We start from the raw sequence: 24,601 nt of genomic DNA on the forward strand, positions 1-24,601 counted from the left end.
CCCCCCCCCCCCCCCCCCCCCCCCCCCCCCCCCCCCCCCCCCCCCCCCCCCCCCCCCCCCCCCCCCCCCCCCCCCCCCCCCCCCCCCCCCCCCCCCCCCCCCCCCCCCCCCCCCCCCCCCCCCCCCCCCCCCCCCCCCCCCCCCCCCCCCCCCCCCCCCCCCCCCCCCCCCCCCCCCCCCCCCCCCCCCCCCCCCCCCCCCCCCCCCCCCCCCCCCCCCCCCCCCCCCCCCCCCCCCCCCCCCCCCCCCCCCCCCCCCCCCCCCCCCCCCCCCCCCCCCCCCCCCCCCCCCCCCCCCCCCCCCCCCCCCCCCCCCCCCCCCCCCCCCCCCCCCCCCCCCCCCCCCCCCCCCCCCCCCCCCCCCCCCCCCCCCCCCCCCCCCCCCCCCCCCCCCCCCCCCCCCCCCCCCCCCCCCCCCCCCCCCCCCCCCCCCCCCCCCCCCCCCCCCCCCCCCCCCCCCCCCCCCCCCCCCCCCCCCCCCCCCCCCCCCCCCCCCCCCCCCCCCCCCCCCCCCCCCCCCCCCCCCCCCCCCCCCCCCCCCCCCCCCCCCCCCCCCCCCCCCCCCCCCCCCCCCCCCCCCCCCCCCCCCCCCCCCCCCCCCCCCCCCCCCCCCCCCCCCCCCCCCCCCCCCCCCCCCCCCCCCCCCCCCCCCCCCCCCCCCCCCCCCCCCCCCCCCCCCCCCCCCCCCCCCCCCCCCCCCCCCCCCCCCCCCCCCCCCCCCCCCCCCCCCCCCCCCCCCCCCCCCCCCCCCCCCCCCCCCCCCCCCCCCCCCCCCCCCCCCCCCCCCCCCCCCCCCCCCCCCCCCCCCCCCCCCCCCCCCCCCCCCCCCCCCCCCCCCCCCCCCCCCCCCCCCCCCCCCCCCCCCCCCCCCCCCCCCCCCCCCCCCCCCCCCCCCCCCCCCCCCCCCCCCCCCCCCCCCCCCCCCCCCCCCCCCCCCCCCCCCCCCCCCCCCCCCCCCCCCCCCCCCCCCCCCCCCCCCCCCCCCCCCCCCCCCCCCCCCCCCCCCCCCCCCCCCCCCCCCCCCCCCCCCCCCCCCCCCCCCCCCCCCCCCCCCCCCCCCCCCCCCCCCCCCCCCCCCCCCCCCCCCCCCCCCCCCCCCCCCCCCCCCCCCCCCCCCCCCCCCCCCCCCCCCCCCCCCCCCCCCCCCCCCCCCCCCCCCCCCCCCCCCCCCCCCCCCCCCCCCCCCCCCCCCCCCCCCCCCCCCCCCCCCCCCCCCCCCCCCCCCCCCCCCCCCCCCCCCCCCCCCCCCCCCCCCCCCCCCCCCCCCCCCCCCCCCCCCCCCCCCCCCCCCCCCCCCCCCCCCCCCCCCCCCCCCCCCCCCCCCCCCCCCCCCCCCCCCCCCCCCCCCCCCCCCCCCCCCCCCCCCCCCCCCCCCCCCCCCCCCCCCCCCCCCCCCCCCCCCCCCCCCCCCCCCCCCCCCCCCCCCCCCCCCCCCCCCCCCCCCCCCCCCCCCCCCCCCCAGTGAGATCCAGGCAGGTTGGAGTTTGCTGGAACTAGCAAGGCTGGGACCTTGTGAAATGAGTCCAGACTGAAGCCTGGAAAAACGAAACTGCAGAAGCCACAAAATAGCCTACTCTCAACTATGGGTACTGTGGAGAAGGGAATTAACCAGGCTCCCCTCTCTGACCCTACACAGCAAGAGGCAGCTGGAGGGCGGACCGGTCAGTGCAATCTCCTCTGTGGCCCACCTTCTGCTTCTCAGAACACCTTCTCTCCTTCCTAAAAACGCTTCCAAAGTGGGGGCTCCTCAGAGGCAAGTCCATGCTGGTTATTCATGGCAGTGGCCCTGGTGCCGAGTTCTGTATCTGGATCTGAAGGTTAAGGTGCTCTTAACCGTAGCAATTCCTTCAGGCATGAAATCCTATGCCAAAGTACTGTTCATTATACTTGGATCAGCCTGGGCAGTTTATGTTTAAAAGTGACGGGGGATGGGTGGGGGGAGAACCTTCATTATTTGTAAAATTAAATTGTAATTATTTTACAATTGTAATTATTTACTAATAAGATAATTATAATTTACTGATTTGTAAATTCCACTAAGGACCAGGAATCTTCTATGCATCATCTCTAGTTCTCAGAACTATACTAGTTGATAGAATTATCTTGTTGGACAGTTGAGGAAACGTAAGGGATTTGCCCAAAGTCACACAGCTAAAAAGTGGTAGAACTGGGATTTGTAAACTGTCCTGTCTAGCTCCAAGGCCCTATCTTTCCTGTGTATGTCATCGCTTCCTCTCTGAATAGAGCTTTGATTCACAGGCATGACAGCCCCTAGAAGCATTCCCATCTGGAAGCAATAGGCCAGGAGTCTAGACTCTCTGCAAGAGATGCTGGTCCCTCCTTGCTCAGCTTCCAGATGCTCCCTGGAGCTAGTACCAGTGAATAAATGAATAAATAGTAGGGATGGGCCCCCTAGAGAAAACCTAGAATGAGAAGTGGGAGCACGCCAGAGTCACAAAGTACTCATGAGGCTAGTGGAGCCCCTGGCACATAATAGGTACTCATCAAATGTTTGTTGAATGAATACCAGGTGGTGAGCTCACCAGTAGCTCCCTGGCAGCAGCGCTGGGCACTACACTGTTCCTTCATCTCCACCATCTCTTCCTCCAGCTTTTTCACCCGGGCCAGGAGGTCCTGGACACTGCCTGCCAACTCGCAGTCCTTCTGTGGCGTCTGAAGGCGGATGTTGTGCCTGAAGACGATGTTCTGTTCCTCCCCGGCCTCACCCAGGGCCAAAAGCGAAGCCCCATCGTCACTGAGGGGCTGAGGGTCAGCCTCCACCTGAACCAAGGCAGACTTAGGCACATCGATCTTGTAGGTGTGGCTGACAGTGACCTGTTGCTCCTTGTTGTTGCAGCTGGGAGGCTCCAGAGTGGCTGGGGCCGAAGCCACCAGGAGCACAGAGCCAAGCAGGAGCCCCAAGGGGAAGCGGAACATCTCCTGGAGACTCATCCTTGGAAAGACAGGGAGCAGACCCTCCAGGATGCCTGTATTTAGAAACATTACAAAAGAAAGCCATGGAGATGTGCTGAGGGAAGCTGGCTTTTTTACCAGATTCTAAGAGCCCACAGGAAGCTGAGAAACCAGCAGAAAGAACTCATTCTATTTCTCCCAAGGATCCGAACCAAATTACTTTCTGTTCCTGCCTCACAGATTGCATATTCCTGCCTCCTGTCTTTGCTTACTGTTCACACTGCCCAGGATGCCCTTCTCTTCACCTCTCATTCTAGGCTCACCTGCACTTATTAATAATAATAAGAGCAGCTCTCTTATGTTGACAGCCTATTGTGTGTCACGCTTTGATCCCCCTAATTCTGGATCTAGCAACCCTAATATTATCCTCCCTCTTAACAACATCAACAATAAGAGCTGCACATAGAGCACTTGCTGTGTGATAGACACTATTCTAAATGTTCTAAGTGTTTCACATCTATTAACTCATTCCATTCTCACAATTGTTTGTGGAATATACTATGATTACCCCCATCTTATAGATATGGAAACGGAAGCACTACTACTTTAAATGATTTGCCAACCAGGATTTGAACCCAGGCAATCTGACCCCAGAGTCCACGCTCATCCCCACAATGCCACGCTGCTTTGCACCGATGAGGAAGCTGAGCAAGTTGTCCTGAGTCCCACAGCCAGGAAGAGCAGAACCTGTACTCAGACTCAAGTACACTGACTGCAGGGCCAGCGTCCTGCTCATGACACCCACTTGTGTACCAGTAAAATATAAGAATTTCTAATAAAATTACCCGCTCCACAAAGTCTTCTCTCCTGTCCCCCTGCCTCATCCAGCTAGAGACTAGCCTCGCTTCTGCTAAGCATTCAGAGAAACGGACCTGTCCCTCACTGCTGGTCTCTTGAGTGTTGACCTGGTATTACAGTTACTCTTGTATGCAGCTTGTCTCCCCACTAGGCTGTGAACCTGTTAAGGACAGGACTGATTCATCTTGGGGCCCTCCTGGGGCAGGAGCACAGTCACACATGCTGAGAGGTTTGGTCCCTGTTTCTCAAATCTCTCCGTGCATGGGTGGCCCAATTTGTCAGTCAAGCAGATGGCCTGAGATGGGGCCAGCAGTTAGGTTTTGCCTCCTCCCTCACCAGGAGGTGGTGTCTTCACCACTGTCAACGAGCAGAATAACTCCTCTTTCCAGCCATTTCCCCTTGTGCCCCCAGTCCCCATCTGGGATGGCCCATTCTTTGCACACTAACAAGTTGAGGCAGGACAGACCACAAGAGACCCCGCTTTCACCTCACAGTTTGCTCACAGGAACCTCAGTCACAAGACACATCCCAGTTGGGCTTGCGTACAGCAGTTATCTAGAAACTGATCTGCAGAGCTGTCTCTTGACAATGGGTTTCTGTAACCAACCTAAGACCTGCAATTATTTATGCCAAAGTTTGAAGTCAGGAAACACAGTCCTTTCCTGTGGTCTGTGTTTTGCTTGAGCCCAGGCTCTCCCTGCCTGTGGTGAGAGGCAGTTGGGATATGGTGGAAAGGCACCTCAGACAGGCTCTAGGATGTGCATCTCTAAAAGTGCTCCTCAACCTGAGCCTCCGCCTCCTTGTCTGTAACGTGGGAATGACAGTGCGTCACCCCTCTTGGATGTGGACAGCAGTGAGCACCATGTCTGGCACGTGAGCAGGGCCCAGTCAATATTTTGAGATTTATTTTGTTTTCAATCAAGTACTGAATGTGACTTCCTTTTCTTCCTTATGTTTTTTACTATAAAGAATAATGCCAGCCAGGCACGGTGGTTCACGCCTGTAATCCCAACACTTTGGGAGGCCAAGGTGGGCAGATCATTTGAGGCCAGGAGTTCAAGTCCAGCCTGGCCACCATGGTGAAACTCTTTCTCTGCTAAAAACACAAAAATTAGCCAGATGCGGTGGTGCACTCCTGTAATCCCAGCTTTTCAGGAGGCTGAGATAGAGAATCGCTTGAACCCGGGAGGCGGAGGCTGCAGTGAGACAAGATCGTGCCACTACACTCCAGCCTGGGTGACAGAGCAAGACTCGATCTCAAATAATAATAATAATGATACTAATATGCCTAGGTTGAAAGGCATCTTTCAACTATATTGATCATAAAAGGAAGAAATATTTCTAGCCACTAAGCCAAATTCTGGTAATATGTAAAATGTTTTACTTTTAATAGTCATAATTCATTTAGTATCAGGAAGTTGAGGAAACAGGGGATGAAGAGCCCTGGGAGAATAAAAGAAGAAGAATCTCAATAGTATTAGATGCTAAATGTTATTTATTGAGTTGCTGCTACACGCTAGGCATTGGCTAGGTGCATTAATCCGTGTAATTAATCCCCAGAGCTGCCATGTAAGCTCAGTGTTCCTCTCCTCACTCAAAAGGTAAGAAAACCAGATCTGAGAGGTAAAGTCATTTGCCAGTGGTTGTCCAACTAAAAGTGGCAGAGCCAGGATTCAAACGCAGACCCATCTGATTGCAAGCCTATGCTTGCTCTGCGTTAGTATGACATTCTGATACAAATGACAAAAGAGAGCAGTTAGATACATGTCCCTATGCAATGCTTTCATCTGTTATACATGTTGTACCCAAGGGATGTGCCACCACTGTGAATTAAACAGAATGGTACCTATGAAGAGTTTTTCTTTGTGTTACCCCTTTGCCCTCCCACTCCTTCGTGGCTCTTCCTATCACATGTATTGTTGATAATAATAAGAGCTCACTTCTTCTGAGCACTGAGTGCATTTCAGGCACTGGACTCAACACCCAGCAGATGGAATGAAATAGTCAATGGGACACTTCTTGCTGTCTTGCAACTTGGACCATGGGTAATAAGTGCCTGCACATTTCTTTTCTTTTCTCTTTTTTTTTTTTTTTTTTTTTTTTGAGACAGGGTCCCATTCTGTCGCCCAAGCTGGAGTACATTGGTGCAAATACGGCTCACTGCAACATCCACCTCCTGGGCTCCAGTGATCCTCCCACCTCAGCCTCCTGAGTAGCCAGGACTACAGGTATATGTCACCGTGCCTGGCTAATTTTTGTGTTTTTTTGTAGAGATGGGGTTTCACCATGTTGCCCAACCTGGTCTCAAACTCCTGGGCTCAAGCAGTCTGTCCACCTCAGCTCCCCAAAGTGCTAGGATCATAGCTGTGAGCCACCGCACCTGGCTGTGCCCACACATTTCAAAGAGAGTGTGCTACTGGAGGTTTGGGGGTTGGGGGTGAGGTCAGGATGAATAAGGCGGAGTGGCAGGCAAAGAGACCAGTGCCTGATTCTGGCCCAGAGGAATTCACAGAGGGAAGCGTGGCTGGAACAGACTGCATGGCAAACAGAGGAAGGGGGCTGCAGTGTGAGAGGCCTGAAACTCAGACTTTGGCAAGGCCAACTTGATGTCACAGAAATGAGGCATGTTAGAGCTGCCAAGAGGGCAGTTGAGGGCCCGAGCTGAGGTGCATGTCCACCGTTCAGTAGGAGTGTGCCACCCCAAGGCGGCGACTGCAGGAGGACATGCTCAGTGGGTGGGAAGGGGAATATCTAAAGATCCCACAGAAGCTCCCCAGAAAGGAGGGGTGGCCCAGCACTGGGAGCATTCGCCATAACAAGGGCATCCAATGAAGGGAACCACAACAGCCCCAGTAAAGTAAAAATGCCCTCTTCTTCTTTTCTAATCCCCACCTCACCCCAGGCAGCAGCAACCTGGTGAAGCCAGAAGCAGCCATGCATGTCAGGGAGGGAGAAATGGAGGGAGGAAAGCACCAAGCCCCTTCCCTCCAGCTTCTCTGCAGGTTCCAGCGTCAGGTCTGAGCTGAGAAAGAAGAAAAGATGTGACCTGGATGACAGACTGAGGCTCAATACTGAAATGGACTTGCCTTCACAAAAGCAATTCTCTTCTAAGACCAAAAGCTACCAGAAAAGCTCTGGAAGCTGCTTGAGATTTGTGTCAGAGGATGGAGGGAGTGGGAAGCCAGGAGAATGAATTGGAAGGCAGGTGTAGGATAAAAATAATGATATTTCACAATGACCATCCTTAAACGTTCATTGCAAAGATAAAAGCCACACACTTTTCTCCACTTGATCCCCAGGATAGGAACTGAGGCTCAGTGGCATCGAGCAACATGTCCTGATTATGCAATTGATGAGCACACGGCCACAGATGCAACCCCAGGTGCACAGTTTCCAGCAATGGAGCCATTAACCCCTGTGTACTTCTGCCGTTCCCCAGTAACAATTCATATTGATCTCTGAAGCACCTACTGTGTTCATGGCAGCCTATGAGTTTCCACTATCCAAAAATCTTCTTCCTGGGCAAAAATAGGGCTGAAAAAGCAAACTTCCCTGCCCATGCTTTCCATCCCACCCCCTACTCCCAGCCTGAGACATAAATGGAGTGCAGATGGTTTTCTGAAGAAGTTCTCAATGAACACACACACACAAAAAGCCATGGACTCTTGCCATAAACCACAGCAAGGCTGCCCAGAGCCCAGGTCTACAGCATTTGTTTTTGTAGCCTGGAATATGAGAAACCCCAGAAGTCCCTGTTGGAGCCCTTGGTGTTGCCTGTCCTTCTGATTTGTAACAAGATGTCCTCATTAATTACTGCCTCTCAGATTCCAAAAGTTGCACTCAGATTTTCCTAGGTAGGTTGATTGTTCAAAAGAAGATGAGAGCAAGGGAAATCCTCAACCTAACACTCTGTCAAGTGTAATGAGAAAGAAGAGAAGCCTGCTGGCTCTCACTTCAACACGTGGCAGGAGAGAGACTCCTTGTTTAATAGCAGAAGGGAAGGATGACTTCATCAACTCTTTCAGTATGCACAGCAAACCACAGGCTGAGCTCCGCGACGGTGGGGAGGGGGCAGAGAGGGCAGAAGATTTTTGTAAGCAAAACGCAGGATGATACATTTCCAAATAGGGTGGATTATTCTACTGAGGTGTATTTTCCCATGGAAAGTTGGGTAAATTCTTCAGGGATGCATGAAGCAAAGGGCATTTACATGCAGGAAATGTGTATGTAGGAACCACAGAAAACCAGTTGTCCCCAAGAATCATTGTCTTACAAAGGCTAGTCAGGTCTTTAATTCTAACTGCAGGAGAGGTGTTGGGTGGTGTGGGAAGCTGGGAGGGAGGGATACATTAGACTCAGGAACAAATGCTTCCTTGTATTGCTTTTACCAGAAAGGCTCTTTGAGGGGTACACGACTGACCACAGATGGTCCCCCTACTTCTGCCTTCAGATGTTGCAGGGCTCTATGCTTCTGCTGTGTTCTCTCTTGGTATCTGCATCTACCCCTGTGGCTTTAATTTCCAGCCAAATATTGACAGCCACCAAATCTGTATGCATGTTCCTAGCCCAGGCATCCTCATGAGCTCAGAGATGACCGAGATGGCCGTGACTGTGTTGATCCCGTCTGTATCACCAGCCTCATAGCACAGTCCTGTCAAAGTAATATTTTGTGAAGTAAATAGTAATAGCCACTGGATTTGTGTGTGTGTGTGTGTGTGTGTGTGTGTGCTTATTAGATAACGGACATTGTGCCAAACGCTATAAAAATTATCCTCATTTAATCCTCAAAATCCTAGGAGTCAGTTGATATCATTCTTTGTGACAGGTCCTCAGAGAAGTTAAGTAATTTGCCAAAGGACACACAGCTAAAAAGCAGCAGAGCTGGGATCATACACCAGGTCTGTCCACTACCCACATCTGTGTTCTTTATCTCTCTGTTATATGTCCTGTATATATAAAAAACAAAACAAATAAACAAAAAAAACCCACCAAATGTCCTCCGTTCTGCCACGTGTTTTTAAGACAGGGTTTTTTTTCCTGAAAATAAAAGAAACCCAAGGTATAAATTGGGTTTTCAGTTAAAAATTAATAAATCGATAACTAAATCCTGTGCCTGTACTTCCTCTGAGTGGTGCCAAGGATGATCCACTGGGAACATGAATTGCATTTCCCTCACATGGAGGTTAAGTCCCAGTCACTTCTCATGAAAAGCTGGAGAATTCCCTTCCTAGGAAACACCAAAGTGCACGGAGACTTCTGTCTGCAGGGGCAGATGGCATCTAAGCGTTGGCCAAGGGAGGAGGATGGCCCCTGAATCCTGATGGTCCTCTCGGACCCCAGGGGTGGATGGTCTCCGTGTCACCTCATTTTCCCCAAAGAAGGACACACACCCTGGGTCAGGAAAAAAAAAATACTACTTACGCCAAAGAAGAGAGGTAGCCAATTTCTAGCCACTGTTACAGACCTTTATACTTAAATTCAGGGCTTTCTCTGGTTCCCTTATTATCTCATCCTGCCTTGACAGTTAACCACAAGAAAATGAAAGCACTGCTTTGGGTTTTAGAAAGAGTGTATCATCGTGGATTTCCAGCAGAGTCACTTAAGAAGATATTCTGTCCCCAAATGACAGGGTGGATATCATTAAACTATGAAGGAAAATGAGGGAGATGAGTGGCTAGGGATGCATCAATGTCACAAACACGGGCAAACTTGTCACTGCTTTCTTAACTCTCTTAGGCATATTTTGCTAATGATCTTCAGCTTGGGCCCTGGGTGACTCAGGGGTCTTCCCTGTACTTCCCAAGTAACCTGGTCCAGGACAGCAAGTTCTCAGCTGGCTGAGGAATCTACCCTGGTTCAACTCACCGTGAACTGGAGGCTTAGGCAACAGATTTCACGAACTCTGTATCTCTTTCTCCTTCAGATCCAAGAACATGGATGTACAAGGGAGGTCTGTCTCTCCTAGGTTAAACTCCAGGGGCAGCAAGTACATACAAACATCTTTATTTCTAGTCTCTGTGACGCTGAACTCTGTGCAAGCATTGCATGTAGGATACAAGACAGCTAGGTGTGGACAAGAACAGAAATTTGGTTTTATGTGATAGGGCTTAGTACGGTCACATTCTGGGCATCACTCTGTGCCCCCATTCTCCTAGTTCTGTGGGACACCCAGAGAGTGCCCAGGAAGTCCTTGGAGATGACTCTCACACCACTGTGCTAGAACCTTTTTCCTGGAGAGCCATCGCATCAAGTCTGCCCACCCGCCTGAGGCTTGAAAAGATCAAGGATGGTGTCCTGACCCAGCCTCAGCGCTCAATCACTTTTTCAGGGGTGGCCACAGGCTCATTGTGTTTTCTTTTGACAACTGACTCTTAATCTGCCTTGCAAAGGCTTAAATGGGTGATGATAATGGTTGCTACCATTTTCTATGCATTTATTACATGCCAGGCTCTGGGCAAAACACTTTAAAATCTCCTCTTAAACATCAGGCAAAGATGGTCACTTACCCCCAGAGGATGAATCACTTTTTCACAGCAAGAACTTCCTTTAGCTTTTGTGGGACCAACCTCGTGCACAATAACAAGATAAAATAGACCCAGGACCTAAATTCAGGAACCTTCCTCTCCCATATTCAACCAAACAGCCAGTTTCCAGAATGACTAAGTATTACTTTGTATCCAATTAGCCCTAATATCCGTGGGTGTGAGAGGCATCAGATTAAAACAAAACAAAACAAAAACTCTGCAATTTCTTTCTTTAGCTAATGTGTTTTTTTTCCACATACTGAAGTAACTTTAAAGTTCCAGCCTTCTAGCAAGGCGGAGAGTGTTTGCTAATTTCCAAGCATTTGCACTGTTCCACTCACACGGGCTGGGTACAGATTCAAACGGTGGCTGGGCAGCATTAGCAGTGAGTCCACTGTGGCAGAAACAGCAAAGTCCCTGTCCATCCAGGGATCAGACCTGAGATCTTAGCATCCTCAGCTCACAGACTGGTGGCTCCAGATGCTGCTACAGGACCTAAACCATGATCTCATGTCTGTATCCAGATCCTATAGGAGCCAAGGCTCTGGAATGAGCAGTGAATGGACAAAAGTTTCCACTGGGCTTGGGCACAATTTCTTCAGGCATCTTCTCAGAAACAGAGCTCTGCCCACCCTACATTTCAAACCACAGAGCAGCACTGGACTGGAAAACCAGAAGCCACGGGATGATTTGAAATCATTTGTTCTATTTTCCCTCCTTCGGGAGTCAGCTGCAGCCTACAAATTGGGGACAAAGCAGTACTTAGAGTTGTATGAAAGAATGCCAGGTGCCTTCTTTCCTTCTCTCCAGGAAAAACGATACCAGAATTGACACTCTATTTTTTCCTGTGTCTGACACTGTCACCTTGATTCCGAGTCTGCAACAAATGTCTGAATGTCAAGAGGCCAGCTGTCAATATGTAGCCCTGACCGAGCAAGGTACCATCTGATGCCTTGGTGACACCTCAGCTTTTCCAAAAACCAGTGGATTTTAGGCACTATGGCTAATCTGTGTCCAGATGTGGGTAGTTTGTTACTTTTATGTTGGAACTTGTTCTTTTCTTTTAATGCTTATATAAGCAACACAGGTTTCATGCTTTTAAGTGGAACCCTGCCTGTTCTCATTCATTCTTTCTCCATCCTTCCCCTAGATCTCTCCCAAGTACAAAAATTAATAAATAAGTAAAAAGTAAGACCTCCAAAAAGTAGCGTGGTTGTTTGTTTGTTTGTTTGTTTTGTTTTGTTTTGTGACGGAGTTTTGCTCTTGTTGCCCAGGCTGGAGTGCAATGGTTCAATCTCGGCTTACCACAACCTCCGCCTCCCGGGTTCAAGCAATTCTCCTGCCTCAGCCTCCCGAGTAGCTGGGATTACAGGCATGCGCCATCACGCCCGGCTAATATTTTGTATTTTTAGTAGAGATAGGGTTTCTCCATGTTGGTCAGACTGGTCTCGAAATCTCAGCCTCAGGTGATCTGCCCACCTCGGCCTCCCAAAGTTCTGGGATTACAGGCGTGAGCCACCGCGCCTGGCCAAGTTTTTGAGATATCTTGAAATGTTTTCTTTGAGGTAGTGTGAGGGTAATAGTATGGGGATTTGGAGAGAAGTTGTCGTCTAAACAAATAATAATTAAAACCTGTAAAATTAAACGTCTGGATATACTTCAAAACTGTTCAAATGTGTTTGCAAACATCCCCTTAACTGATTCACACAAAATCCAGAAAAAAGGGAAAGTTATCCTAGCTTCCTAATCCTAACTAAAATAACCATTCTGTTTTAGGATTTAAAAGAATAATGAGATATAACAAATACTAAATTATCCAGAGAGAGAGAGAGAGAGAAAGTTTGGACATTGTAAATAAGTTAAAAAGAAAAAAAGATGAGAAGGAACATTTTAAAGGAAACATTTTATACAAAAATGTGTTACTCCAGGTAGAAACTGATACAACACAGACTGCATCTGGCCAGGAAAGAAGATAACTATGCTTAGCCCTGTCTGAGATTGGCGTATAATACTAAGGACGTTGCACATGGGTCCTGAGAGGTACCTCCCAACTCATTTTTACTCTTCGTGGAGTGGATAAGAGACTAATTACACTGCCCAGATTTTCAGGCTCGGGAACGGAGGCACCTGAGCCACCACTTTTGAGCTCATCCGCATTGGCCACCTTCCTCCCTCCAGTAAGTAAAGCTTGGGCAACTGGCACTCTTACCTGGGAGGCTGCTGGGTGCCTCTTCCAATGCTGCTGCTCCTGTGAGCCGGTCTCCTCCTGCCGCAGACCTTGGTACTTGCTGGTCGTCCCTTGTTCTCGTCTCTCCTTGGCTTCCCTCCCTGGGTTTAAATCCTGTCTAGGCCAGAGGAGGAGCAAACGGAGACTCCTGGTGTTTTCCTCCCTTCCCAGCAGGGACTCTGCTAAAAGATATGAGCAATTCCTTCTCTTATTCTAACTAGGAAAGAAAAATATATACATTTCCTTCTTCTTTTTCACTTTGATTACACAGCAGCTAAAAATACTGGAGGCTGTTTCCATTTAAGTGAATCCAGAATAAGGATATTAAAAGAGTTTGCCGTCTCCTGGCCAGGAGCTGGGTCTCCAGGTTCAAAAGTGCATTTATAAAGTTTCTCTTTTTCTTGTTTCAGGCATTCTGGGACTTATTGCCTACTGCTTTTAAAATGGGAAAAAGTCTTTAGCACAGAAAGAAATGAGTGGAGACCCTCAGGGACAGAAGCTCTTCTGACTTCCCTCCTCCTTTATCCATCGTCTCACACTTGTGAGTGGCAGGGCTCTGAAGTGGGGGCAGGAATAGCAGACTGGGGACATTCGGTCCCACAAGTCCACTCCGACCCTCACCGCATCCCAAATGCCTCCCACATGCCAACAGCACAAGAGTTCCAAAACCAGGAAAGAAGAGTCATGCCCCTTTCTGGCTGCCCTTCCTCTTTTGCCCTCAGATGGACAGGCCTTCATCCTTCCAATGAGCCAGAGTCATTTCAATAGGGCACGGCTGACACCTGCTGCCCTTCCTCATACCCCATCCCTCTCCTGCTCTGTGGGAAGTAGATTCTGGAGTGCAGATCCACAACAATATGAAGAAGACCATTTGTCTCCAGTTCACCTATGTCAGCATCAAATGCTGCTGGAGGGAAAGGAGAAGGAGAGACGGGGAACCAAAAAGTGGCCCCCAGAAATTGGAGGGGGTGCCCCGAGGCAGCTTGCCTGTATCTGAAGCTTGTGTCTGCTACTTGCAAATGACCTTTGACAACTTCTTTGTGGCTCAGCTTACTCATCTGTAAAATAGGAAGAGTGTCTTATGGTTATTGTGAGGTTAAAATGAGTAGATGGGGTAAAGAACTTAAACTAGTCCCAAGACACAATGAGGACTCGGTAAAGATTACCTGCTACCATGATTATTGTAATTTTTAAATTCTCCTTATGTATCCCACTAAATCATATTTGATCATCTCTACGTCAGTCCAGGTGGGTTCATAGTTCTCTGCCCTTCACTTATAATCATAAATAGTTCTGATATCTGGTCCTGGAATCCAGGCCAGCCATACACAGAGGTGACCAGTGGGGTATGAACCAAGGTCACCAGAAAATTCCCCAACTCCCAAACATCTCTTTTCTCCCTTGGACTTTTTTCTCTGCTCCTTAAAAGGGAAAATCTCTTCTAGAGGATCCTAAGACTCTATTGCACCCTCAAGTTGCTCTCCTATTCTTAATTTCCTTTCACCAATTCTCCCCAAATGAGTGGTCTTCACCAACTCTCTCCATGACCCCATTTTCCATGCCCTCAATAGGAATAACTAAACCAGTGCACCACGCTCCTAAGAAGCCACCTTCTTCTAGCCTCTCCTTATTACAGCCGGTATTAGTTAGTTGCCTGTATTAGTTAGGACATGGAGCTGTAGCAAAGAGACGCTCCAATGCAGTGGCTTAACAACATAGATGATTTCTCTCACATAACAGTAGAAGACAGTGGCCCAGGGCTGATAGGGAAGTGCCGCCATCCACAGCACACACCCACCACGCTCTAGGGCCATCATCTCTCAGCCAATAGGAAGGGCAAGGGGATGACGGCAGATGGAAGTGCACGCTCATTCCTTACAAACACAAAAACAAAAACTTTTTATACTTATTTCAGACTTGCAGAAAAATTGCAAAAATATTAAAAGAATCCCTGTATACCCTTCATTCACATTCTCCAAGTGTTAGCATTTTATCATATTTGCTTTATCATTCATTCTCTCTTAATAGTTTTCCCCAAAAACATTTGAAAGCAAATTAAAGACATGATTTATCTCTTTACCCCCTTATGTCTAAAAAACTGCAGTATGGGGTGTTTCCCAACAACAAGGGCATACTCTCCCATAACCTCAATACAATGATCAAAGTCAGGAAGTGACATTGACATAATACTATTGTCTAATTTACAGACTATATTCAAATTACATTGATTGTTTCTCTAATGTCTTTTATAGCAAAAGAAAAATAATTTACTGGCCCAGGATTCAATTCAGGATATTTAATTGCATTTAGTTGTCCTGTCTTTAAAATTTCCTTAAATTGGAATAGTTCTTCAGTCTTTGTCTTACATGACCTTAACATTTTTTTTAAGAGAAAACGTCAGTTATTTTGAAGAATGTCCTCAGTTTGCATTTGTGTGGTGTTTCTTCAGGCCTAGATTTAGGCTATGTATTTTTGGCAGGCAGTGGCAGAAGCGTGTCTTTTGATCCATCATACCAGGAGACACTTGATGGCAGTCTGTCCCCATGTTGGTGATGTTACCTTGGACCACTTGGTTAGGGTGATGTCTGCCAGGTTTCTCCACAGTAAATATTTGCCCCCTTTTATTTAACAGGTATATTGTGGGATGATGTTTTTAAACCATGTAAATATTCTGCTGCTTCTCCTATTTTCACCCACTAGTTTTAACATCCATTGTTGATTCTTGCCTGGAACGATTACTACTATGGTGGCTGCCAAATGGTGATTTTCCTAATTTCATCTTTCCTTTTATGTTTATTAGATAGAATTCTATTATAAAAAATAATTTTTCTTCCCCCACCTTTATTTTATCAATTACTTTACATTCAAAGTGACTCATATTCTTTTTTTTATTCTATGGGTTATATTCCTGTACTATCATTATTTTGTTGCTCAAATTACCCCAGATTTGGCCAGGGGGAACCCTTCAAGCTGGTTCCTGTGCGCTTTTAACACACTCCCATCATTCTTTGTTTCTTTACTTTTAGCACAGCAAGATATTCCAGACTTATCTTGCACTTCTCCTACCCAGTCCTTTAGAAGCAGCCATTTCTCCAAGAAGCTTTATTTATTTCTATTAGAGAATGATGCACTTTTTGGATAACCCTCAAAAAGGTACATATCACTTCTCCTGCATCCCATTGGCCAGAATTTAGCCAGTGTGCACATAGAGCTGCCAGAGAGGCTGGCACAGTGGTTGTGTTCAACTAAACCTCAGGAGCTCTGAGTAAAGAAAGGAAGAATAGGGGTTGATGGGCAGCTTGAAGTCTGCCACAGAGCCTACCCAATCACTACCGGCAAAATGTTCTCCCTGAATTCTAAAATCTAATCATATCATTTCCCTGCCCCAAAGAGTTCCCTGTCCAGAAACTCTCATTACTTACAGGATTAAGCTTCTAAAGTTCTCTGTAACTGCCCCATCATGCCCCTTCCTATGCACCACTATATCCAAATTATTCCCCTGCTATTTACAAATACAAACTACCAGGTTTTTTGTTTTTTAGTTATTTTGTGAGAAAGAGTCTCACTCTGTTGCCCAGGCTGGAGTGCAGTGGTGAGATCTCAGCTCACTGCGACCTCCAACTCCGGGTTCAAGTGATTCTCCTGTCTCAGCCTCCTGAGTAGCTGGGATTACAGGCACCCACCAACACACCCGGCTAATTTTAATTTTTTTAGTAGAGGCGGGGTTTCTTCATGCTGCCCAGGCTGGCCTCGAACCCCTGACCTCAGGTGATCCACCTGCCTCGGCCTCCAAAAGTGCTAGGATTACAGGCGTGAGCCACCACACCTGGCCCAAACCATCAGTTTTAACCAACTCAGCCTCCTCTCAGTCCCTGGTAAACGTGATGCTCCTCCCTTTTTCCAGACACTGGTCATGCAGCCCTGACTTCTTGAAGTCAATCCCATCTCCACATCCAAGAGATCTGCTCAGATTTCCCTACTACAATCGCCCAAATCAATGTGAAATGTTTACTTTTTTAACACCTGACTTCAGAGTTTTTCTTAGAGAGATAACTCTCTTTGTTTAGGAAAATACTTAGGATCCTTAGGACAAGTTTGCAATGAAACAAAGAAACAAACCAAAAAAAAATGCAAAACTGCTCTGCATGAAATAAATAGGAACTGGCAGTGGGAAAACAGAAAAGATTGTTAAGATTATGAAGGTCGTAAGGCTAAGGCCTGGGGAGGAGTGGGGCAGGTGAAATAGGAAAATCACCTTTAAGAACAAGAATGTCTTCTCAATATTACATTGTTTTGCCTTTTTTTTTTTTTTTTTTTTTTTTTTTTTTTGAGACAGAGTCTCACTCTGTGGCCTAAGCTGGAGTGTAGTGACGCAATTGTGGCTGACTGCAACTTCTGCCTCCCAGGTTCAAGTGATACTCCTGCCTCAGCCTCCCAAGTAACTGGGACCACAGATGCGAGCCACCACTCCTGACTAATTTTTGTATTTTTAGTAGAGACAGGGTTTCACCATGTTGGCCAGGCTAGTCTCAAACTCCTGGCCTCAAGTGATCCACCTGCCTTGGCCTCGCAAAGTGCTGGGATTACAGGCCTGAGCCACCACCCCTGGCTTGTTTGCTTTGTTTTCTATAAATCCCTCTTCCTGGTCCCAAACCTTAAGTTAAGTCTTCCACCCACACAAATACTTTTTTAACTCATGTGATGGGGAAAGACAAACCAAAAGACAGGAGCTACATCACACATCTGGGTCAGCACTGCACAAGGAAATGTCCGTAAGATGTGAGGCATAGTGCAACAGATTTCAGAGAAAGCAGGAATTCGGGTCCAGGCATGACCCCTGGGATGTAAGCCCTTCACCCTGCCCAGGACAGAATCCAGAGGAGTTGGTGATGGATGTGGGAATGGGGAGATCTTGGATTTCTCACAAGTTGTAGGATTGAGATTGGAGCCAATTTTATTTAACTCCCTAAGAAAGCTGATCTTGGCTGACACCTGAGCTATAGGATTTCTTCTCAGAATTCTTCATTTAGAGACTTTCAGTAGTGGCTAGCTGTTAGTTGTGTCCATGCAGAGGCTCCTTAACTTCAGTATGAGCTCATGGAGAATGAGGACTGTTTTCTTTTACTGCCTTCACAACCTATGGTATTGTAAAGTAAATAATAAGCTACCTGAAATTCCATCATGACAGATTTATGCCTCAAGATGCCCAAGAACAAGGCAAATTCCCCAAACATATGGGGCCTACACCGTGGTAGCAGGTTCTATTTTGCCTGCCACCCTGACAGCCTTGCCCTCCTTCTTCTGCCCCAAGAACCCTAATTTTATTTTGATGTCTACTCACTGCCTCCTGATCTTGGTTGGGTTCAAGGAAGGGCTCTGACTGATCTAAGCCAATCAGGGTAATTTCATCACCCTTGCCAGTGACTAAATTTCATCACCCTTGCCAGTGACTAATTTAGGCAAGAACATGCAGTGAATTTGGGTGTTGGTGAGACATAAAGGAGCGGACATCAATGGAGATTCAAGGAAAGGTTCCTTCACTCCAAAAAAAAAAAAAAAGACCAGGCGTGGTGGCTTACACCTGCCATCCAGGCACTTTGGGAGGCCAAGGCAGGCAGATTGCTTGAGCCCATGATTTTGAGACCAGCTTGGGCAACATGATGAAGCCCCATCTTAAAAAAAACAAACAACAACAACAACAACAAAAACCCACAACACGACAACAAACACAAAACACATACACAAAAATTAGCTGGGTACAGTGGTGTGAACCTGTAGTCCCAGCTACTCTCGAGGCTGAAGTAGGAGGATCATCTGAGCTCAGGAAGTCAAGGCTGCAGGGTGCTGTGAACATGACTCTGGACTCCAGCCTGGGCAACAGAGTGAGACCCTGTCTCAAAACAAAACAAAACAAAAAAATTCAAAAGAATTGGATATTGTCACATCTACAAAGAACACCTGGACTGTGGCAGACACCTTATAACCAACTGTAAGGGGTGCTAGCCAAAGACAAAGAAAACACACCAAGGACGTCGGAACAGAAAATGGAAGAAATCCCGTTTATTTATGATGTTGCTATCCTGCTGAATTAACCACCTCTCAAGTTTTCCTACTTCAGAACCCTCTTGAATCAGGAGTTTGTTTTTTAGAGCTGCTAGCATTCTAAGGGATTCAGGTTTTTTTTTTTTCCTTAGGAACATGTAAACGGAAAAATGATGGAACAGCCTATACTCAAACTAGGGGAATAGTTTAACATGAAACTAATTTCAACTCATTTTGTCCAAATAGTATACCCCATTCTAGAACAACCCAGAAAAAAGTCACTGATTCTAATGATGGTTCAACCAACATGTTATTATGTTTTATTTTATTTGAGAAAAATGTAGGAGAAAGCATTCCAACTTCAGTCATCTGTGGTCATCTCTAATTGTATTCATCCTAAGAAATCACCAAAAACCCAATAGGCCCATGTGCTGGCTCTAACGGAACCTGAATCCGTTGTCTAGTTTGGAGACCTAGAGCTGCTCTCAGCTGGTTTTGATCTGTTTGAGCTGGCTGGACGGTATGTCTTCCTATCTTTAATTAGGATTCTGCTGAATCTAAAAGAACTGAAACCAAAGTTGAACAGACATCTAGGGTCAAGATCTTGTGTTGGCTCTCTCTCTCTCTCTCTCTCTCTCTCTCTCTCTCTCTTACTCTCTCTGTATCTGTGTGTGTGTGTGCGAGCACGGGCGCCATAAATTATATTTATTATGTACCCATAGGATCATTTTCTTCTTATTCATTCCTTGTAATGGATACTGAATTCAAATCTGTAATAGGGCTTACAGAGATGTGCCATCTTTGACTTTAGATGTCTGTGCCTGTAAAAACAGAGAAGAGAATGTGGGATTTAGCAAAGAAGGTTTATTACTCCCTTCAAGGCAATGGAAGACCTTTATTCTTTTCCCATCAATATTTCCTTCTCTTGGGTCAATATATTTTGATATCCATCTCAGTAGAAGTCAATATCTTCTCATTCCAAACCTCTTTTAGCAATAGCAGTTGCTATGAGCCAATGACCTGGTGTGTGAAATCAGAAATGTGCATTTGCAGCTAGGGACCCAGAACCTAGGGGATGACATTTCGATCCTTAGAAGGCTCTTCATGCATTACTTGCCCGTATGTTGCTATTTTGTAAATATCATTATTTTCATGATAAAAGTAACTTATTATTGTAGATTAACTAGAAAATGTATAAAAATATTTTTAAAAATTAACATTTTCTGTAATTTTCACAACCAGAAATAACCAGTAATTTTTTTCAACAAATGTTTTCATATAAGGAGGGACATATAATATCTGTGCACATACATAAAAAGAAGATTAAACAATTCAGATTATATTATATAGGGAATTTTTTCGGCTGTTTGCTCTTTATACAGTAACTTTTTTCTCCATTTCCTTATATTTGTTTTAAAGGACACGCTTTTTAATGTTGCTCAGCATTCTAGTATATACATCAAATGTACGGGGTAAGGGATTGGTTGCAGAGGGACACAAAGAAATTTAGGGGAGTACTGGAAATGTTGTATATCTTGATCGTGGTGGTTGTCATAGGACTTTATACTTTGCCAAAACTCATTGAACTGTACATTTTACAAGTATAAGTTTTAATATATATATAAATTATATCTCAATAAACCTGACTTAAGAAAAAACAAATGAAAAGACTTGCTGAAGGATCCCCACATAATCTGACTCAGTGTTGCCCAGGTCTTGGTCTACCCTACAATTCTCTCAGTCTTGGCAGCATATGGTAATCACTTGGGAAGTTTTAAGAAAAGAAATTGGCAGTGTTGGGGTGGGGAAGAGAACCAGAGATTTAATTGGCCATGGGTCAAACCCAAGAACTGTATTTTGTAAACGTTCCCCTCGTGGTTCTAAAATGTGCAAGTGCGTAGCCAGAGTTGAGAACTACTGATCTACACTATAAGTCATTTAGATCAGGGAGGCAGGAGGATAAAAAATGAAGTAAATTTCACAACCATAATATCATTTTATATAATAAATTTCATAAACTAAACATTTATTAGTTCACTGATTTTCTTTGTCTTATTTTCCCCAAAGCCCTGAGATAGTCATATATATATATATATATATATATATATTTTTTTTTTTTTCCCCAGACAGTTTTGCTCTTGGCTCTTGTTGCCCAGGCTGAAGTGCAGTGGTGAAATCTCGGCTCACTGCAACCTCCGCCTCCCAGATTCAAGCAATTCTCTTGCCTCACCCTCCCAAGTCACTGGGGTTACAGGGACAGTCCACCACACCCAGCTAATTTTTTGTACTTTTAGTAGAAACAGGGTTTCACCATGTTAGCCAGGCTGGTCTCGAACTCCTGACCTCAAGTGATCCACCTGCCTTGGCCTCCCAAAGTGCTGGGATTACAGGCATGAGTCACTGTGCCCAGCCATTATATATTTTTTGAGATTTAATTCATATACCATAAAATGTATACTTTTAATATTTTGATCTAACGGTTCTTAGTGTGTTCACAAGGTTGAAAAGCCATCAGCATTATCTAATTTGGGAACATTTTTATCAACTCAAAAAGAAACCCCATACCTATTAGCAGTCACTTCCCACTTCCTCCTCCCCCAGGCCATGACAACCACTCATCTACTTTCTATCTCTATGGATTTGTCTGTTCTGGACATTTCATATAAATTGAATCATGCAATATGTAGCCTTTAGTGTCTGGCTTCTCTCACTGAGCATAATGTTTTCAAGATATATCCATGTTGTAGCATATATAAGAATTTCATTCTTTTTCATGGCTAAATAATATTTTATCATATGGATATACCACATTTTGTTTACCTATTCATCAATTGATGAAGATTTGGGTTGTTTCAACTTTTTGGCCTTTAGTAATAATGGTGCTAAGAACATTTGTGTTGAAGTTTTTATGCAGATAAATGCTTTTATTTGTCTTTGATATTTGGATATTTAACTAGGAGTGGAGTTAATTTCTGGGGAATGTGGTCTCTCAATATTTAATTTTTTGAGGAACTGCCAAATGGTTTTCCAAAGTGGCTGCACCATTTTATATTCCCACCAACAATGTATAAAAATTCCAATTTTTCTGTGTCCCCACTAATACTTATTATTATTTGTCTTTTTTTTTATAGTGGGTCTGAAATGCTATGTTACAGTTTTTATTTTCCTTTCTCTATTGATTAATGATGTTGAACATCTTTTCATGTGCTTATTGAACATCTGTATATCTTCTTTGGATAATTCTTTGCCCATTGTTTCATTTGGGGTGTTTTGTTTTGTTTTGTTTTTTTGGTTTTTATTGTTGAGTTGTATGAGTTCTTTATATATTCAGGATACTAGACCTTTAATAGATAGATGATTTGCAAACATTTCTTCCCATTCTTAGATTATCTTTTCACTTTCTTTTTTTATTATTACACTTTATGTTCTAGGGTACATGTGCACAATGTGCAAGTTTGTTACATATGTATACATGTGACATGATGGTGTGCTGCACCCATTAACTCGTCATTTACATTAGGTATATCTCCTAATGCTACCCCTCCCCCCTATCCCCACCCCACAACAGGCCCTGGTGTGTGATGTTCCCCTTCCTGTGTCCAAGCGTTCTCATTGTTCAATTCCCACCTATGAGTAAGAACATGCGGTGTTTGGTTTTCTGTTCTTACGATAGTTTGCTGAGAATGATGGTTTCCAGCTTCATCCATGTCCCTACAAAGGACATGAACTCATCCTTTTTTATGGCTGCATAGTATTCCATGGTGTATATGTGCCACATTTTCTTAATCCAGTCTGTCATTGATGGACATTTGGGTTGGTTCCAAGTCTTTGCTATTGTGAATAGTGCCGCAATAAACGTAAGTGTGCATGTGTCTTTATAGCAGCATGATTTATAATCCTTTGGGTATATACCCAGTAATGGGACGGCTGGGTCAAATGGTATTCCTAGTTCTAGTTCCTTGAGGAATCGCTACACTGTCTTCCACAATGGTTGAACTAGTTTACAGTCCCACCAACACTGTAAAAGTGTTCCTATTTCTCCACATCCTCTCCAGTACCTGTTGTTTCCTGACATTTTAAAGATCACCATTCTAACTGGTGTGAGATGGTCTCTTGTTGTGGTTTTGATTTGCATTTCTCAGATGGCTAGTGATGATGAGCATTTTTTTATGTGCCTGGTGGCTGCATAAATGTCTTCTTTAGAGAAGTGTCTGTTCATATCCTTTGCCCACTTTTTGATGGGGTTGTTTGTTTTTTTCTTGTAAATTTGTTTGAGTTCTTTGTAGGTTCCAGATACTAGCCCTTTGTCAGATGAGTAGATTGCAAAAATTTTCTCCCATTCTGTAGGTTGCCTGTTCACTCTGATGGTAGTTTCTTTTGCTATGCAGAAGCTCTCTAGTTTAGTTAGATCCCATTTGTCCATTTTGGCTTTTGTTGCCATTGCTTTTGGTGTTTTGGACATGAAGTCCTTGCCCATGCCTATGTCCCAAATGGTATTGCCTAGGTTTTCTTCTAGGGTTTTTATGGCTTTAGGTCTAACATTTAAGTCTTTAACCCATCTTGTTGGTTTAAAGTCTGTTTTATCAGAAACTAGGATTGCAACCCCTGCCTTTTTTTGTTTTCCATTTTCTTGGTAGATCTTCCTCCATCCCTTTATTTTGAGCCTATGTGTGTCTCTGCAAGTGAGCTGGGTCTCCTGAATATAGCACACTGATGGGTCTTGACTCTTTATCCAATTTGCCAGTCTGTGTCTTTTAATTGGAGCATTTAGCCCATTTACATTTAAGGTTAATATTGTTATGTGTGAACTTGATCCTGTCGTTATGATGTTAGCTTGTTATTTTGCTCATTAGTTGATGCAGTTTCTTCCTAGCATCGATGGTCTTTACATTTTGGCATGTTTTTGCAATGGCTGATACTGGTTTTTCCTTACCATGTTTAGTGCTTTCTTCAGGAGTTCTTGTAGGGCAGGCCTGGTGGTGACAAAATCTCTAAGCATTTGCTTGTCTGTAAAGGATTTTATTTCTCCTTCACTTATGAAACTTAGTTTGGCTGGATATGAAATTCAGGGTTGAAAATTCTTTTCTTTAAGAATGTTGAATATTGGCCCCCATTCTCTTCTGGTTGTAGAGTTTCTGCTGAGAGATCCACTGTTAGTCTGATGGGCTTCCCTTTGTGGGTAACCCGAACTTTATCTCTGGCTGCCCTTAACTTTTTTTCCTTCATTTCAACTTTGGTGAATCTGACAATTATGTGTCTTGGAGTTGCTCTTCTTGAGGAGTATCTTTGTTGCATTCTCTGTATTACCTGAATTTGAATGTTGCCCTGCCTTGCTAGGTTGGGGAAGTTCTCCTGGATAATACCCTGCAGAGTGTTTTCCAACTTGGTTCCATTCTCCCCGTCACTTTCAGGTACACCAATCAGACGTAGATTTGGTCTATTCACATAGTACCATATTTCTTGGAGGCTTTGTTCGTTTCCTTTTACTCTTTTTTCTCTAAACTTCTCTTCTCTCTTCATTCATTCATTTGATCTTCAATCACTGATACCCTTTCTTTGAGTTGATTGAGCCAGTTACTGAAGCTTGTGCATTTGTCACATAGTTCTCATATCATGGTTTTCATCTCTATCAGGTCGTTTAAGGGCTTCTCCACATTGGTTATTCTAGTTAGTCATTCATCAAATCTTTTTTCAAGGTTTTTAGTTTCTTTGTGCTGGGTTCATACTTCTTCCTTTAGCTGGGAGAATTTTGATCGTCTGAAGCCTTCTCTCAACTCGTCAAAGTCACTCTCCATCAAGCTTTGCTCCGTTGCTGGTGAGGAGTTGCATTCCTTTGGAGGGGAAGAGGCGCTCTGATTTTTATAATTTTCTACTTTTCTGCACTGCTTTTTCCCCATCTTTGTGGTTTTATCTACCTTTGGTCTTTGATGATGGTAACGTACAGATTGGGTTTTGGTGTGGATGTCCTTTCTGTTTGTTATTTTTCCTTCTAACAGTCAGGACCCTCAGCTGCAGGTCTGTTGGAGTTTGCTCAAGGT

At 46.6% G+C, this 24,601-nt stretch overlaps 2 protein-coding genes across 19 annotated transcripts in view; one reads left to right on the forward strand and one right to left on the reverse strand.

Annotated features, from left to right (window-relative positions):
- The window catches only part of MRPS14 (mitochondrial ribosomal protein S14), an 868,813-nt gene that overhangs the window by 792,582 nt on the left and 51,630 nt on the right, over nt 1-24,601 (forward strand). Inside the window, exon 1 of one of the 18 annotated variants that reach the window (XM_050767439.1) lies at nt 10,098-10,101. The exons of 16 other annotated variants lie outside the window; for them this stretch is intronic. The gene's annotated coding sequence lies outside the window, so the exon portion shown is untranslated. Of the gene's footprint in view, nt 1-10,097; nt 10,102-20,807; nt 20,812-24,601 lie in introns of those variants that run through there. One more of the 18 variants, XM_050767409.1, reaches the window with a different exon arrangement.
- The window catches only part of TNN (tenascin N), a 123,238-nt gene that overhangs the window by 60,519 nt on the left and 38,118 nt on the right, over nt 1-24,601 (reverse strand). Inside the window, exons 3-5 of the mRNA XM_050794339.1 lie at nt 12,504-13,579; nt 9,636-9,833; nt 2,543-2,986 (exon numbers count right to left, since the gene is read on the reverse strand). Coding sequence (XP_050650296.1) covers nt 2,543-2,951 — 409 coding nt within the window. The 5' untranslated portion in view covers nt 2,952-2,986; nt 9,636-9,833; nt 12,504-13,579. The remainder of the gene's footprint in view (nt 1-2,542; nt 2,987-9,635; nt 9,834-12,503; nt 13,580-24,601) is intronic.

The sequence above is a fragment of the Macaca thibetana genome, chromosome 1 (genome assembly GCF_024542745.1).
Source record: "Macaca thibetana thibetana isolate TM-01 chromosome 1, ASM2454274v1, whole genome shotgun sequence".
Classification (NCBI taxonomy): domain Eukaryota; kingdom Metazoa; phylum Chordata; class Mammalia; order Primates; family Cercopithecidae; genus Macaca; species Macaca thibetana.